The sequence below is a fragment of the Phodopus roborovskii genome, unplaced genomic scaffold (genome assembly GCF_943737965.1).
Source record: "Phodopus roborovskii unplaced genomic scaffold, PHOROB, whole genome shotgun sequence".
NCBI lineage: Eukaryota > Metazoa > Chordata > Mammalia > Rodentia > Cricetidae > Phodopus > Phodopus roborovskii.
The window spans coordinates 11745274-11761627 of record NW_026126563.1 but is presented as its reverse complement, the minus strand read 5'-3'; the positions used below and the strand labels follow the sequence as shown (position 1 = coordinate 11761627).

Genomic DNA, 16354 nt, shown 5'->3' with positions numbered 1-16354 from the left:
GAGAGCTGGGATAAAGTTCAGTGATGGAGTTCTTGCCTAGGCTGAGTGAGACCTGGAGTCCTCAGTACTGTCCCCGAAGGCCATAAGTAAACAATATAGATCTATAGGTAGACGCCCTTCATAGTACAAAGGCTGAAAGATTGTCATTGCTGCTTTCTTGATGGCAGAGATGGGGCCAACAACCTTACAAATACAGGAGTCTAGCCAGGTATACTTGAGTTGAGTGCCACGAGCCGTTATAATGACGCTACACAAGGGTATTCCAAATGGGAAGAGGAACGGCAGGCAAAATCCCGGCACAGCAGCCTGCTTTCCCTTCCGTTCCAAAATATACCCAAGATAGAAAGATAAAAATACAAATACTCAAAACAAAAATGATAAAATATTAACAATATTTCCATAGACAATGAGATTGTGAGTCCCCTCTCCTGTTTGTTTAAAACATCATTTTATGTTCTGAAATAGTATACATTTTTTTTTCTCTTACAGGGGCAGAATTGGAGTCTCATTTAATACTACTTTCAAGAAAAGCTAGGCCAGTGAACAGGTAAATTTAAGTCAATTGTAATTAAGTGACTTGAAGTTTCAGGATAGTCAAAGTAATTAAAAACCTGGTGAAATCCAGACTTGGTCGCTAGACTTTAATTGTTGTGAATTGGAAGTAGACAACATCCTCTGCTTTTTCATACGACCTAAATACGGTCTAGGATTACATCTGAACAAGTGTTCTTGCAAACGACCACGTGACCTGTTTGTCTCTAGTACCCGTAACCCAAACCCACCTATCTCTGACTCTGGGCTGGCTGCACATCTCTGAGCAGTGTATGCTTGCTCTCCGATACTTAATTTACTCTGCTGAAATGGAGTGGAATTTCAATGTAGAGTTACCCATTAGCTCTAAGGCTAAATTTAAACCTCTAATTGAATTAATCCGTTCATCTTAAACACTTTGCTTTTTCCACAGAGAAAGTGCAGCAAGGCTTCTTGGGTGTCACAGCGACAGTTGTTCCATACTGTTTACTAAGTCACCCAAATGTAGAGAACTGGGTGGAGGTCTTGTGTAGCAGTTCAAGTCCCCAAACCACTTGTTGGGGGGGGGGGATGAGCCCAGAGTTGCTGTGTCCTTAGGCAGGAATCCGTATTTCTGAAACAGAACCAGGAGCCAAACAGATGTTTATGAAATAAATGGGAATGACTGTCCACATCTGTCTCCGTTTATAGAGGAGTAAAGAGATTACACTCGCAGACATTTGCGAGGTGACAACATGCTCAGATCTTCACAGAAGGTGTGTGTGTGTGTGTGTGTGTGTGTGTGTGTGTGTAAATCAGCTGGTCACTTAGAAGGTGCCCGAACACCCAGGCAACTAGATGCCTAGATGCTTTCATCCCTCATCTTGGCAGCGGCACAAGAGAGTGTGTTTTTGTGTTTGTGTGTGTGTGTGGGGGGGGGGGTGTTGTGGGGTGGTACATCCCAATGGTTAGCGACACTTTCGATAACAATGTCCATGTAGGAAGGTGTGACCTCCCACGTAACTGTTAACAAGGACCGGTGTATCCAGGCCTCTGGATTCGGTTCCTCGGTCGCGGGGCAAAGGCTCCAGGTGATCTCCCGGTAACTCTGCTGGGAGCACCATCCTGGGCTGTGGCTCACCGGGCTCTGTGAACACCCGCGATTCTCCGCCTGAGCGTACAGGGATGACGTGCTCGCCTCCAGCACCTGGCTTCCGCGCGCCCCAGGAACAGCCGGGACCGTGGGGACCGGCCGGGTGAGCCCCCGCCCTGCCACGCGCCGGGCTCACTGCTTTCCTCCTCCTCCTCTTCCACCTCCTCCTGCACCGTCGCCTCCCGCTGCTGCGGACTCCGCCTGCGGCTTTGTTTTCCTCCCAGGTCGCATTCCCCACACGTGATACTGTGTTATTGCAAAGAGCGCTTCGGAGCGCGAGCGCGGGGCGCGCGCACCTATAAATACGAGCGGCCGGGCCCGGGAGTCCGCGATCGCGCGGCGCTCAGGGCAGGCCAGGCGCGCGTGGGTCCCGGGCGCGGAGGGCGAACCCGGCGCGCGTGAGTCCCGGCGGCGTCCGAGCGCCCAGGACCGAGCATGGCCCGCCCGCGGGAGGGCAGGGCCGCCGCCTCGCACACCGCCCGCGCCCCGCACCCTGCCCAGCCCGGGTCGCCGAGCCTCGCGGCCGCCGCTTAACACTAGGCACTCGCCGCTCGCTTCTCCGGCCCCGCGGAACTGACGCCGCAGACGGACACAATGGCGGCGGCGACCGCCACCGCGGGCACGGCCGCCTGCAGCAGCAGCAGCAGCAGCAGCAGCCGCCGCGGCGTCACGGACTCGGCGGCCACCAGCGGGGTGCAGCTGCCGCCGCCTCCGGCCGCCGCTCAACCCGAGCCTGTCCGCAAGCCGCGCGTGGACCCGCGGCGCCGCCAGGCTGCCCTGTCCTTCCTCACCAACATTTCGCTGGACGGACGGCCGCCACTGCAGGACGACGAATGGGGCGGCCGCGAGGAGGGCGGCGCGACCAAGCCGGGAGCGAGGGCTCGGCTTAGCCTGCTGGCCGCCAGCTGCAACACGTTCTCGGTTCCCGGCACCGTGGCCGCGCCGTGGACCGCCGGCTCCGGCCCTTGCCCGCTGCCACCATCCCTGGTCCCCCGAGCGTCGGGGGAGTCGCTGCCTCCCCGTTCAGCCCCAGCCGTCACCAGTGCTCAACTGCAGCTGCTCGACGGGCCGGGAGGCGCCGGACAGGAGGAACTGGAGGAGGACGATGCCTTCAGCAACGTGCAGGTGCCACTGGCCAGCTTCTTGGGCTCCGGGACCCCCGGGAGTGCGAGCGGCAGTCGGGGCCGCCTCAACTCGTTCACTCAGGGAATCCTGCCCATCGCTTTCTCCAGGCAGAACTCGCAGAACTACTGCGCCTTGGAGCAGCCAGGCCAGGGCGGCAGCACTAGCGCCTTGGAGCAGCTGCAGAGGTCCCGGTGAGTATTCTGGAGGCCAGGCGCTCCCAGCTTTGCGGTGTCCCTGTGACAGGAACCCCACTGGGGTCGCTCCCCAGTGCGCCTAGCTAGTCCCCGGACTCCTGGCCGGAATCCCAAACCACTAGAGTATGTGAAAAGGGGGGCCCAGGGAGTATGTGGTCACACGTGTGCATGAACCCGGCACTAGCAAAGCTGGCGTACTATGCCTCTGCTTTGGCCAGGTAGTTGAAAGAAGCTGCTAAAAAACTGTTCTCAAGCCTCCCCGGTGCGAGATCACCAGCTTCCTGAAAACCAGTCCAGACCCGGAGGCGCGTCCCCAGCTCGGGGCGAGCGCTGCCGGGTGCAGTGGGTGGGGCCGGGGTAGGGCGGCGCTCTGGATCCCCAACTAATAGCAGACACGTGGGAACCCCTTTGGAAAGTTTGTGGAGCCCGGGAAAATCGTGTTTTCCTTTTGTTTTTCTAAGAAGTGGAAACTTTTTCTGGCATTTCCTTGGTCCAGGCCTAGGGGGTGGGGGATAAAGAGGAAATATGGCCTGAGACTTCCATTCCGAGAAAAACTGGCAAGAGTTGTAAGCTTGCTTGTGCTTGTGTGAGTTATCTGCAGGGTTGTGACATCCTGGCAAAAATGTGAAACCTGCTTAGTGGAGAATAGCTGGAGTTCATTGCAGTGTGTTAGGGCGGTTGACCTTGGTTGTGTATGGGGTATGGAGTAGGTGGGGCTCTGTAGGCCTGTGGCATGAGTCCTTCCTCCCTAGCAAGAAATTATAGCAGTGACTATCTTAGTTCCATAGCAATAACTTGGGCAACCAGAGCCTCTGTTTTCCTTTAAGGGATAGGCCCTTGCCAACCGTCTGTGGGCATCGAGGTAGGCAGGGAGAGGGCCTCTGCTCCCGATGCTCTCCAGTAATGCTCCAGTGGGAGCTCAACTTACACTGGCCTGAAAAAAAAAAAAAAGAAAGAAAGAAGGTGGCCTGTTGGAAAACTTCTTGCTTCATGGAATGAGAAGAGAACTAGCTTGGGCGTGCCTGGAAGTTTGCTGGCTTCCCAGTGTGTGTAATCAGACCCATGCTGCTGCAGGGTTGGGGTCCCTGGAGGCAGCCCACTGATGGCACCGGTGAATTAGTGACACTGGGTCGTCAGAACATGTCTGTCCCGGAAAGTGGATGGGCAATCTCACACTCAGCTCTTAGTGCCTCCGGACTAAGGCCAACAGAGGGTTATGGCAAGCATTATAATAAACTTGAGGTGTGTTAAGCCAGTGTGTGGCCTGCAGGGCAGCTGTGGAAATGGGATGGCCCCCCACTATTCCCCCAGGAACTCATTCAAGAGGTGTGAAGCACAGAGCATTTTGAGTCAAGGGACACCCTTGCTAAGCCTAGCCCTGGGAACCTGTAGGGTGCCTTATTTACTTATTTATTGTGGTTTTTCTAGACAATATTTCTCTATGTAAGAGCCCTGGCTGCCCTGGAACTCACTCTGTAGACCAGTCTGGCCTCAAACTCACAGGTCCAGCTAGGGTCTATTCTTTCCAAACACACCTCAGCATGCATGTGCTAATGTCAAAGGTGTGTCTCAAACTCACAGGTCCAGCTAGAGTCTATTCTTTCCAAACACACCTCAGCATGCATGCGCTAATGTCAAAGGTGTGTCCTTGCCTGGCAGTTGTCCTTTATCAAACTACTTCTGAATCGCCTGTGTTTGGCAAGATGATAGGTAAGCTTTTCTGGCAGTTCTTCATAGAGGGGGCAGGAGGAAGGTCAGGGTGGCAGCAGAGACCTTTGAGGTGTGTCACTTTTATGGTCCCCGAAGAGGACTTTTACCTGCTCACACTCACCTAAGGCCAGGTGGGGCCAGCCTTCTGCTATTCATTGCCTTCCCGGTGGAGTGGCTTTCCAAAGCTGGTTGGCCGGTGGAGCTCTCTCCATACACTGCTTTATAAAAATGCTCCTGGGATGTGAACTTCCAATCAATTTGGACTTTCTGTGGGTTCTTTCTAGCTCTGTAAGAAACTCTATGGAGCCTTGTTTCTCCTAACTGTGGTCCCTTGCCCCTTAGCCTCATGGACCCTGTGACCTATGTGAGTTCACGTCCAAGTTTCCCAGGTGACTGACTCACTGCCTTAGTGAATCTCAAATTCATGCTTTTTGTAGTGAATTTCATCTTTTTTATATTGAGCTGGTCATGAGTGTGTGTGTGTATATACATATACCTCAGCGCCAAGACCTGGACTCCTAAGACTCCTTCTGATTTCTTCCCTCTGGACTTTTGAGAGACTGGGGATGGAACCCAGCTCCTCAGGCATGCTGGGGAAGCCCTCTGCCACTGAGCTATAACCCTGGCTCGTCTGGACTCTTAGAAAACCACTTAGAGAACGGCTTTGCTGTTCATGTTTGAACCGCAGTGGGAGGAGCATTTCTGTGGTTGGGCCTTAGGGTACATACTCAGTAACCATGAGTCCAAGCAGTGGTCACCGTCTCCGTACACACAAACTGGACATCAGGGGCCTTTGACTCACAGCTGCCCTGTGTGTGGGCTCAGAGCGATTGAAGTACTGTCTCACACTGGCCCACTGAGCAGCACCCTGACCACAGCACCCAGCTTGGGACTGGAGAAGAACCTGGGGCTTTGCCATCCGAACATGGCTTCTTCCCTGCCGCCCCTCAGCCTTAACATTGCCTTGCACACAGTAGGCTGCTGATTGTGGCAATTTGTCTGGAGCAGGGCAGGCCTGTTGTTCCTGTGCTTCTCTAACCCTCATCCCATGGGCTGACATTTTTCTTCCCTGTTTTACCCTCCAACTTTGTTACACTTCCTAGGCTCCATTCTGTTTGCAGGGCTCCCATGGATCCTGCGAGCCTTGGTGTGCTGGTCTCTTTGCAGGCCTGGGGTTTCTGGGATGGAAGCCACCAGCTGCCATTGAATTCCTTGTTTCCCCTTGTCTGGGGCAGTGAGCCCCACATGGGCAAAGTATTAATAGGGCAAGGTATTAATATTAAAAGGGAGCAGATTTTAGAAATGTATTTTAAGGCTTATTTTATCTATCTATCTATCTATCTATCTATCTATTTATTTATTTATTTTTAAAATCATGCCAGGCCACAGCTGGCTTCAGAGAGCCTTGGAAGCTCCTGTCTGGCAGACAGCCACCTTGCAGTGCAGAGCGGGCTCAGGTGTGAGCGCCAGCCAGAGGGCTGCAGTGAACATGCTGTTTAAAAATAGAACACCCGAGTCAGCACTCCTGTGTTACACCCCACATGTCCCATACAGAGTGAGGTCTGCAGTGGAAGGAGGCCATATGATGAAGGACTCACGTTGGAATAATGATGCCACTGTGAGAGCTGTGTGACCCTGGGCAGGTGAATCAACCTTTCTGAGTCACTTTCCTCTTGGCCTGTGTCTCAGGCCCTTGCAAATGTCTTGGTTGTACTTGGCTTTCTGAATGCTAAAACTGACTGAATGCTAAATGTGCTCTAGGGGTAGGGCTGTTGGATGTCAGTGTAGTTAATGTGCCCTGGGGATATATTCTTAAGAAGCAGGTAGTCTAGTCATTCAAGGTAGCTTTTGTCCGTAATCGTGGAACTCAGGACCCTGAGACAAGAGGAGCATGCCCAGCCTGGGCTGTTCTTTCTGACCAACTAACCAGCCCTGGGTTACAGCAGTTACCGTGGTGGGGAGCACTGTCCAGGTCTGACAGCTTCCTGAGGTGAAGCTGGGCTGTGCTCAAGGGTCACTGGTTCGGGAATCCCCAGCCTTTCAGAGCAGAGCCCAGGCTCTTTGCTGACTGCTTCTCCTGCCCACAGTGGGCTTCTGCCTCCTCCTCTGTGCTATTGCTCACCTCAGTGTGAGGCCATTTGCCCCTAACTTTGTCACCTCCCTGCTTTGTGACTGGCAGTCAGGAAACCCAGGTTACCTCTGAACCATGGTTCCAGAATCCAGAGCCGTGTTCTTGACAGAGCTAGGCTCTAGGACAGTGCTTTCTGAAGACTGGCTGGCCACGGAGGTTTACAGTGGCCTAAGGGACACTAGCAAATAGCCTTGGCTCATGGCAGGGGCATCTCAATCTCAGGCCCAAGCCTACATAGTGTTCTTACAGTGACAAAGTCTGCAGCATGTGTGAGCTGGGGAGGCTGAACAAATTGGAAGCCAGGTGTATGCTCCCTGGGAGAAGTATGGAAGCCACTTTGGGCCCTGCCTTGCCCACCCGGCAGCTAGCCCAGAAGGTGCTGGTGCCTGTATAGTCACGTCCCTGGGGAGTTAGGGGAGGAGGGGTGGCCAGTGACATTCCAGGCAGAGTAAGAGGAGACAGTGTGAGTTGCTGACCTGATCCAGAACCAGCTTTGGGAATTCTGGGCTCTCAACCTGTTTCCTCCTGGTAGGAAAGGCTTTGAATACAGGAGCCTGTTTGTCCAGGGCTAGTAGAATAAGAAGGCCTGTGGCCTGCTGGGAAGATCTAGGGTGTATCTGTAGAGGTAAATGAGAGAGCAGGCAGATCTCTTTGAGTTCAAGGCCAGTCTGGTCTACAGAATGAGTTCCAGGACAGCCAGGGCTACACAGAGTAACCCTGTCTCGAAAAACAAAAACCAAAACAAACAAACAAACAAACAAAAACAAGCAAACAAAAAAACAAAAGATAATTAGATGCAAAGCAGTGGTGAGTTTGTTCATGAACCTGCTTGGAAAACATTCTTGAGTAAGTCGAATGGCAGGACTCCCTTCAGTGTAGGGTAGGCTTATTTATTTTGACATAAGTCTCAAATAGCCCAGCTTCAGATTTGGTTTGCTGCCAAGGGTGGTCTTGAATTTCTGCCCCCCCCCAACTCCTGTCTTTTCAGTGCTGGGATTACAGATAGCCACCACCTACGGCTGTGCCATCTGAGAAACTGGAAGGTCACATTGGACTTCAGACTTCCGAAGGCCTTGGCCTGCCTGGGTGGCCATTCCCAGTCAACACCCCTCCATCCAGGAAGTGGGCGGAAGAACTCCAAGTGGCCCGTTTTTAAAGAGCTGTGTAGATAGATGATTGTAGCCCTAGCCAAGAGTGCAGCAGGCGTCCAACGTCACATAGCAGGCAGAGGGTGACCTTGGGCACTCTGTTTATCTGCCAGGTATGAAGAAGACACTCTAGTCATGGGTCTTGACATCCTGCATCGTGTATTCATTCTACAAAAGCTGACCGTGATGATTTTCAGTTACACGGTCCCACAGCGCTGATCACAGAACTGGGCCGCTCTCCGTGTTGAGTGGCACAAGTCAACTCGTGTTTTAGCACAGGGATGAATGGTAGGGAAGCTCTTGGTTTGAGCTCCCATAGAGCGTGGATACTTCTCACCCTCCCATGTGAGGCCTGGGACAGGACCTTGGACACAGAATCACTACTTAACACACAGGTAGCAAGTTATGAGGACTCGCTGAGTCCTGTTTATGGCGATCCTGAGACCTGTTTTAAGGTGTAGAGAGGTTAAGTAACTTGCCCAGGGCCCCTCAGTCCATATGTGGGGCATGGTTCTAGGGTCTTCGGAATGTGCTGGTGCCTGCACACCTCTGTGTTACCATTTCTTTGTTGACTCCAGCCCACAGTAGCTGACTTGATGACTTCAAAGATCACTGCCCACCCTGATTCCCTAATTTACATTCTTCCTTTGTGTCGTCCTAGGAGGGATCTATGTGGGTCAAGGGCTTTCTGGGACCACAGTAGTGAATTCCCATCCGGAACCTACTTGGGACCCTCTTCAGGTGGTGCCTGTCCCCTTTACTACCTCTTACTCCCCTGGTTCTGTCCCTGCCCAATTGTCATAGTCTGTGCGCGGGGACCAGCCTTGCTTTCCGTTCCTACTGTCCCGATCACACTGCCCCTTCAAGGGGCCTTTGTCCTTTGTTTGAATCTTCCTTATCTTCACAGTGTGAAGGGATCAGCAAGGTGTGTCCCCTTGGCTGTTTATATATTGATGTCTTGGAAACAGCCACACCCACATATCACACACACATCTGCACTATCTTTGGCTGTCTGCTAGGGTGACAGAGCTGAGGTGTTTGTGACAGACTATAGGTGACCAGCAGAAGCCTCAGCTATTTATTTCCTGGCTCGATCCAGCAAAATCGTGGCACCTGTGGCCTGCTGGGTGCTCACTTTCTGCCCACCATTGGCAGCTCTGTCCTAGATGACATTGTGTTCTTCAGAGAACCCTTTCTTCTTTTGGGTTCATCTTTTCATCTCTCTGGGTAGGGAGACTCACCTGAGACCCACATCTGACCCTTCCAGTCGTATTCTTTATATTCCTCACAGAGCGGCTCTGGCTGACTCTGGCTGCTGCTTTCCAGCCTCCACACCAATGCATTGGATGCTTCTCCTAAGACTGCCGTCACAGCTGTGCATGTAGACTTCTCCCTGGGAAGAGTCCCCGGCACATCACACAGAATCACGATGCTCTTCCATAATCCATTGACCTCTCTGGCTTGTCTGATGTCAGCACCCTTGGGTAGATCTCGTGGGGCCAGGTCTCACCAAAATGGATTTCTTTTTCTGCAGTGACCACAGAGACAAAACAAAGCCAGGATCCACAACAGCCTGATAGTGTCAGTAAGAAGGTTCGGGTTTAATTTTGGCAGGGCTGGGGACAGACCCAGGGTCTGACTCTATCAGGCAAAATGGTTTACCTTTGGGAGCTACATCCTCCGCCAAACAGAGAAACTAGATCCTGGCACCTGGCCAAACCTCTTCAACTTCAAGCTCATCCGTTTCTTCCAAGACCATATTCCCACATCACTGCCCCCCCCCCCCAATTCCCAGGCCTTTTATTTTTTTCTCAGCCATCACTCCTGCCCCAGCTTATCTGGTGGGGCAGGAAATTTAACCCCCTCTGTCCTGCAACCTGCAGGGCCCATCCCAGCCTTAGCCAGCTCCTGGAGTGAGTTGAGGCTGCCTGTACGGCCTGCACCATCCCGTCCACCTCCTCCAGCAGGTGAGACTCCCTTTCATTGCTCTGTGTTTGAGCTTTATCTGTTGCATATCCCTGTGGGAGTCAGATTCTACCCTCTTTAGAGCTGAGGAGACTAAGTTTATGGAGACTTGATAAAACCTCTTAGCTATAATGATGGGCTGGGTTTGCCTACAGGAAGTTTTGACAGAACTGATGGTGAGCTCTGATCCGGCTAGTAAACTGAACTCCTTAGCACAGGACTGTTAACACTGTAGGAATCTACCCGACCACCAGCTGGTTCCTGGCTTCCTAAGAACTGGTGTGCCCTATGGATTCACGTTTGTGTTGCATTTTTTCCCTCGGGGGGCTGTGACAATGTCCACATCAAAGGAAGCCCATGGAAAACCCGTTTCTGAAGAATCTGCCGAGAAGCTAGGCATGGTGGTTCTTGCCTGCAACCCTGCGTAGAGATGGAGGCAGGAGAACCAGCATGGGTTCAAGACTGGCCTGTGCTACATAGCAAGACTCTGCCGCAGGAGGTGATGTGAGTCTCCCCCAGGATTACTGTCTTATTTTCCACTTCCAAATATAAGAGCTGTGGATGCAGCCCACTTGGCAGCACGTTTGCCTAGCATACAGGAAGCCCGAGTTTGATTCCCCAGCACCACCACAAAAGGAAGCAAAAGCCAAACCCATCATTTGAGTTTGGTCTGTGTAAATTTTAAAACAAAACTTACAGGGATGGAGAGATGGCTCGGTGGTTAAAAACATGTACAGCTCTTGCAGAGGACCTGAGTTGGACCCCAGTTCTCACACTGAACCATTCATAGCTGAGTGGAACTTCAGATCCTATCATCTAATACCCTCTTCTGGCCTATTGGGGTACCTGCAGCACCCCCCAACTTAAAAAAAAATAAATTTGTTTTTAAAGCCCACAAAATTAGACACCGAAGCTAGAATCCTGTGCCCAGCACTCAGCACTGTGTGGGAGTGATGAACTCATTGGTTAACCTTTTGTTTAAGAGCTACAGTGCCGTGGTTTTGTGTTTGGTTTGTTTTCTGAGACTTCCAGGAACATGCATACTGTTGGTGGGGTTTCCCAGCCCTGCTCGGTTTGTGGGAGTAGTCTGGATAATTGCACACTAGTTCATATTGAATGAGGTTGTCACTGTTGTGGCCTGGGGCTTATTACTGCATGTTAGAAAGCTCTAGAGCCTAGAGCCTTAGCACTTTGGGTGTTGCAGTATCATGGGAGTGTATGGAGTGACTCAGTGTCACTCTTGTTTTAAAGGATTTCATGTCCTTTATGGAAATGGAAATCATGACGACGTTATCAAACAGATAATACCAACAAGTGTCTAGAATATTTGCAATGGCCAAAGATCTGTTTGCCTAGAACATTGATTTTCATTTTAAAACACTTTCCTTGTTGACCCAATTATTAATAAACTAAAATGTCTACTTTGTCGTCGTAGGAGGGCGGAGCTGTGGATGATAGCAGATTGGTGAGGTGGAGAAATCTTTGTGCTTGGGGCACGTTAGATGGAGATCTCTGGCTGAAGCTGGTTCTCCTGAGTCGAATGAAATTTGCTTTAGGTTGTGCAGTGCACTGGGGAGGGAGGTGACAGATGTGTGAGGTGGTTGTGGCCTTCACTCTGTCCAGTGGGTATTGTAAATTTGATTTGTTTGGAGTTTACATCTCACAAAGGGCCTCATCAAGGCATCCAGAGGTGGCAGCGGTTAGAAAAGTCGCCAAGGGTTGGAACACAGTGGTGTTAAAATGTGTGTTTCCTAATTCTTGGGAGTCTTAAAACATCCACAAACAAAGGCATCTGTTGAGCACTGCAGCATGCTCCCTCTGTCCTGTCCCAAGTCCCTACAGGCTGGACCTGACAGTCCGTTGTGGTCAGTGGTGAAGGCTAACAATGCCGAGCCAGGGTTTGGAACTGTAGCTGCCCAGCGAGCATGCTGACAGCATGTGATAACCTCCTGGACAGGCCAGCAGGACCCTGAGTTGAAAGAAGTGGTGGAAAAATTTCCCAAGAATCCAGGGTCAGCTCCTCCCATGGGGGATGGGCACGGGCGCCTCCGCCTTCTCCCCACCCCTCTGCCTCTTTGTCCTCAGTGAGTGGATGGGGCCGTGATCCCTGCCCTGAGGGATGTATTCGCTTTTCTGTTGCTGTGACTGAACATCCGTCAAGAAGCTCTTGAAGAAGGACTGTTTCAGATAATAGTTCGAAAGGGGTGTGGTCCCTCCTGGCAGGGACAGCGTGGTGGCTGGTCACGTGGCTCTTGCATCAAGGAGGAGTGAACTCAGCCCGTTCCTTTTGCTCTTTCTATTCAGTGTAGGAACCTAGTACCTGAGATGGAGCTGCCCGCATTCAGGGTTCACACCAGGAAACTCCCTGACACACACCAGAGGTGTGTGGCAACCAGTGTCTCCATACATTGACCGTCTGGTGACCCATCCCGGGGTGATCGAAGCCTCTGTGTCCATCCAGTTAGCTGCACCTGGCAAACACCCCTGTGCTTTCCATCAGGAATCAACTGAGAAGTTGGGTCAGGCCTGGGAAGATGGTGGGGAACGGGGGTCACGGTACTGGGATGGCCAAGTCACTTCCTTTTTATAATACCATAAATGGTCGTTACTGAGACCAGTCTATGTGGGGACCCGCGCTCCTGCATCCGACAAACAGCCAGACCCAGTGTGCTTTGTTTGCCATTGCTGACTCAGCACAGGGAGAGGTGAGGTGAGGCACCACAGCCCATCTTGCCTGTGTGTGCAAATGGCAGTCAGGAGATACCGTGCCGGGAGTGTCACACCCACTGGGCACTCTTCAGGGCAAGCGAGGGAGACACATTTTCCTTACTCTCTCTGCAGAGCTCTTGCCCTGTGGTTGGGTGCCCGGTGCCACCTGCTCAGCTTCCAGGGTCTACGTGGAATCCCCTCCAGAGGGAGGGCTCCTGGGGATGACCAGGACAGTGTGGCCGCGACACGTGGAGTCAAATCCATTGCTCCTCAGTGACTTGACTGATTCCTGTTGTATGTTCTTTCTCGTGGGCCCCTCACCTGCCCCTTTTGCACTCCGGGGCAGACACTCAGAACTTGTTTGAGGCTCTCAGGGATCACCTGTTTGTCGCTGGGACAGCGGCAGTTTCAATGTCAGTTCTGCCCAGGTATCTGAGCCAGGCAGAACAGGGTTGACTCGTTTTGATGGGGCCCAGCTCTCGTTCAAGAAGAGAAGCAGCTGGGCTCTGGGTGACCGGAATGGAGCCCACAGGGAGCTTTGTCCCTTCGGTGTCACAGCTGCTCTTTCAGGAAAATGAATTGTGCACATCCAGGATTTTCAGTTTTCCACCTGCCGTTCCCATTGTAGAGTTCAGGAGACTCAAGCGGACTCTGGAAATGGGGAGAAGGTGGTGGGGTTCAGGGAAAGGGAAGGACTAAATGTAGCAGTAGACCAGACATGTGACTCTTACTAACACAGGACACTTCTCTTTTACTCGGAAATACTGCCGTCTGGGCCCAAGCTGATCATTATTATTGAAATCAGAGCAGCTGTGAGCCCCAGTGTGAATACCCAGTGTGAATACCCAGTGTGAGTATCCAGTGTGAATACCCACTGTGAGTATCCAGTGTGAGTGCCCAGAGTGAGTGTCCAGTGTGAGTGCCCAGTGTGAATACCCAGTGTGAGTGCCAGTGTGAGTACCGTGTGAGTGCCCAGTGTGAGTGCCCAGTGTGAGTGCCAGTGTGAATACCCACTGTGAGTATCCAGTGTGAGTGCCCAGTGTGAATACCCAGTGTGAATGCCCAGTGTGAATGCCCAGTGTGAGTGCCCAGTGTGAATACCCAGTGTGAATGCCCAGTGTGAGTGCCCAGTGTGAATACCCAGTGTGAATGCCCAGTGTGAGTGCCCAGTGTGAATACCCAGTGTGAGTGCCCAGTGTGAGTGCCCAGTGTGAATACCCAGTGTGAGTGCCAGTGTGAGTACCGTGTGAGTGCCCAGTGTGAGTGCCCAGTGTGAGTGCCAGTGTGAATACCCACTGTGAGTATCCAGTGTGAGTGCCCAGTGTGAATACCCAGTGTGAATGCCCAGTGTGAGTGCCCAGTGTGAATACCCAGTGTGAATGCCCAGTGTGAGTGCCCAGTGTGAATACCCAGTGTGAATGCCCAGTGTGAGTGCCCAGTGTGAATACCCAGTGTGAGTGCCAGTGTGAGTACCCAGTGTGAGTGCCCAGTGTGAGTATCCAGTGTGAGTGCCCAGTGTGAGTGCCCAGTGTGAGTACCCAGTGTGAATACCCAGTGTGAATACCCAGTGTGAGTGCCCAGTGTGAGTACCCAGTGTGAGTACCCAGTGTGAATACCCAGTGAGTGTCAGTGTGAGTGCCCAGTGTGAGTACCCAGTGTGAATACCCAGTGTGAGTGCCCAGTGTGAATGCCCAGTGTGAGTGCCCAGTGTGACCCTCACAGATGGGCCTATTGCCATTGCATATACAGGAGCTGGGCATGAGACCCTTAACAGATTGTGTGCAGCCTCTTGCTCCATCCTGCTCTGATTCTGAGTTGAATGTAGCTCTGCTCAGGAGACACGAGAGTACTTCGGAGGGCAAGGCTAACTGGAAAGGGACTGTGGGGAGCTGGCATGTGAGAGTTGTCATGGGCTGAGGTGGGAGGCACTAGCAGTCTTGGAGATGATTGACGGGTAAGCTGGGCCTACAGAACATCTGTCATAGCATGGTGGGCACCTGACCTTGGCACTCACTGGATGCTCCCTCAGGGAAAGCGAGACTCGCTTCAGAGGGAGCCGGGACAGGTGAGGTGGGCTTTCAGGGATGCACCAATGAGTCACCCATGCCTCCTGTAAGTCACCCAGATAAATGCCTAGCTCGCCTCGGCTGGGATTGTCCCTTTGGTCCCTTGATGCCCTCTTTGTCTGGCATGGACATACTCTCCAGGAAGAGCCCACAACAGTCACTGCTTTTGTGACACCTCGGTTTTACTGAGTGTTTCCCAGTGAACAGCGGCCTGCTTGGAACTGCAGAACGGGACCTCGTGGAAATGAAATGAAAATTGAAATAAGAGGAGGAGGAGGATGCGACTTAATGGGGAGGATACAAGGGAGAACACAGACAGGAAGACTCCAGGCCGGCAGAGGAGAGGCCCGGGAGGGGGAGGGGAGCAAGCGAGGAGCTGCAGGCCAAGAGGTGGCCTGGGCCAAGCGGTCAAGGGAGTAAAGGAAGACGAAAGGACTAGATACCAAATGGCTGGGATATATAGGGAAGGGCCCCTGGGGGGGGCAGCCCAGCCCTAGGCTGGAGAGTACAGGGTAGGGGGGGGTGTATACCAGCCATACCCTGTAACAGGTAGGGACTGAGGGATGCTGGGAAAACCTGGTGGCCAGGTCCACTGTTGTCTGGGTTTGAGACTATAGTTGTGATTATTTAAGATGAGGTCGTACTGAAGCAGGGTAGCTCCAAAGGCAATGATGGTGTCTTCCTAAGGCTATGAGAGCTCGATAGAGCAAAAAGACGGACAGGTTGACGTGATGTGTCTGGCGTGGTCAGAGAACATTAAGGAATGCTGGCAGCAATGGGAGCTGGAAGACACAGACCTCCGTAGAGGTCCAGGGGGAAGCGGTCCTACCCCACCCAGAGCTTAGACTTTTGTCTTCAGAACTGGCTGAGGGTCAGGGTCCAGAGCCAGGAGCTCGTTCTCACATGATGCACCGGCTTCCTCTTCCTGCCTGCAGGATGGACAGAAGTTCTTTGTTTTTAACTAAGCTTTCTGTCTCTGTAATAGCTGAGATGACCTCCGTGGGGAGGTTGGCTCATTGCTTGGGATCTTTGGGGCTACTGGTAGGCAGCCTGGCACAGTGAGTGTGCAATAGCACAGAACTGTGGAGTTCATGGCCAGGGAATGCGAGAGCAGAGCCTGGGCTTCCGCTCCCCGAAGAGCGTACTCCCAGATGACCAAAGGCCTTTCAGTAACCAGGGCACAGGCCTGTAATACCATGACCCTTGAGGGACATTCCCAGATCTAAATTGCAACAAAGTCCGTTACCAAACCAAAATTAGGGGAGAGGAGACCTCTTGGTGGTGCCTGAGGCTCTGGGACTTGAAGGGGCTGGGGGTGGAATCTAAACTCCATTCTGGATATTGAATTTTTTGTTCAAATCTTTGGCGGGCCTTCGAGCAGTAATTCTCTGAATATGTCCCAAACAGTGGCCTTCAGGACAGGTGCAGGAGGCTCGAGGTCCTTGTGCTCACAGATAAGCACTAGGAGAATCTGGGATGTTAAGCATATAGGGTCGTCCCTTCAAGGGAAGGGATGCAATGCCCATTGTCCACCCAGAAGGCAGGGAGCCGACACGATTACTAGCCTGGTGCCCTTTGCCCTATCTATGTGGCTAATAATTTTCCCGGCACTGGGTCCCCACCCCAAGCCCCTTATCAAAAAT

The 16354-nt window shown here is 52.5% G+C and overlaps 1 protein-coding gene across 2 annotated transcripts in view; it reads left to right on the top strand.

Moving 5' to 3' along the window:
* The first annotated feature begins 1868 nt into the window (after positions 1-1868).
* The window catches only part of Cables1 (Cdk5 and Abl enzyme substrate 1), a 99104-nt gene continuing 84618 nt past the window's right edge, over positions 1869-16354 (top strand). For both annotated transcript variants that reach the window (XM_051201997.1, XM_051201996.1), the window contains exon 1: positions 1869-2979. In XM_051201997.1, coding sequence (XP_051057954.1) covers positions 2258-2979 — 722 coding nt within the window. In that variant the 5' untranslated portion in view covers positions 1869-2257. The remainder of the gene's footprint in view (positions 2980-16354) is intronic.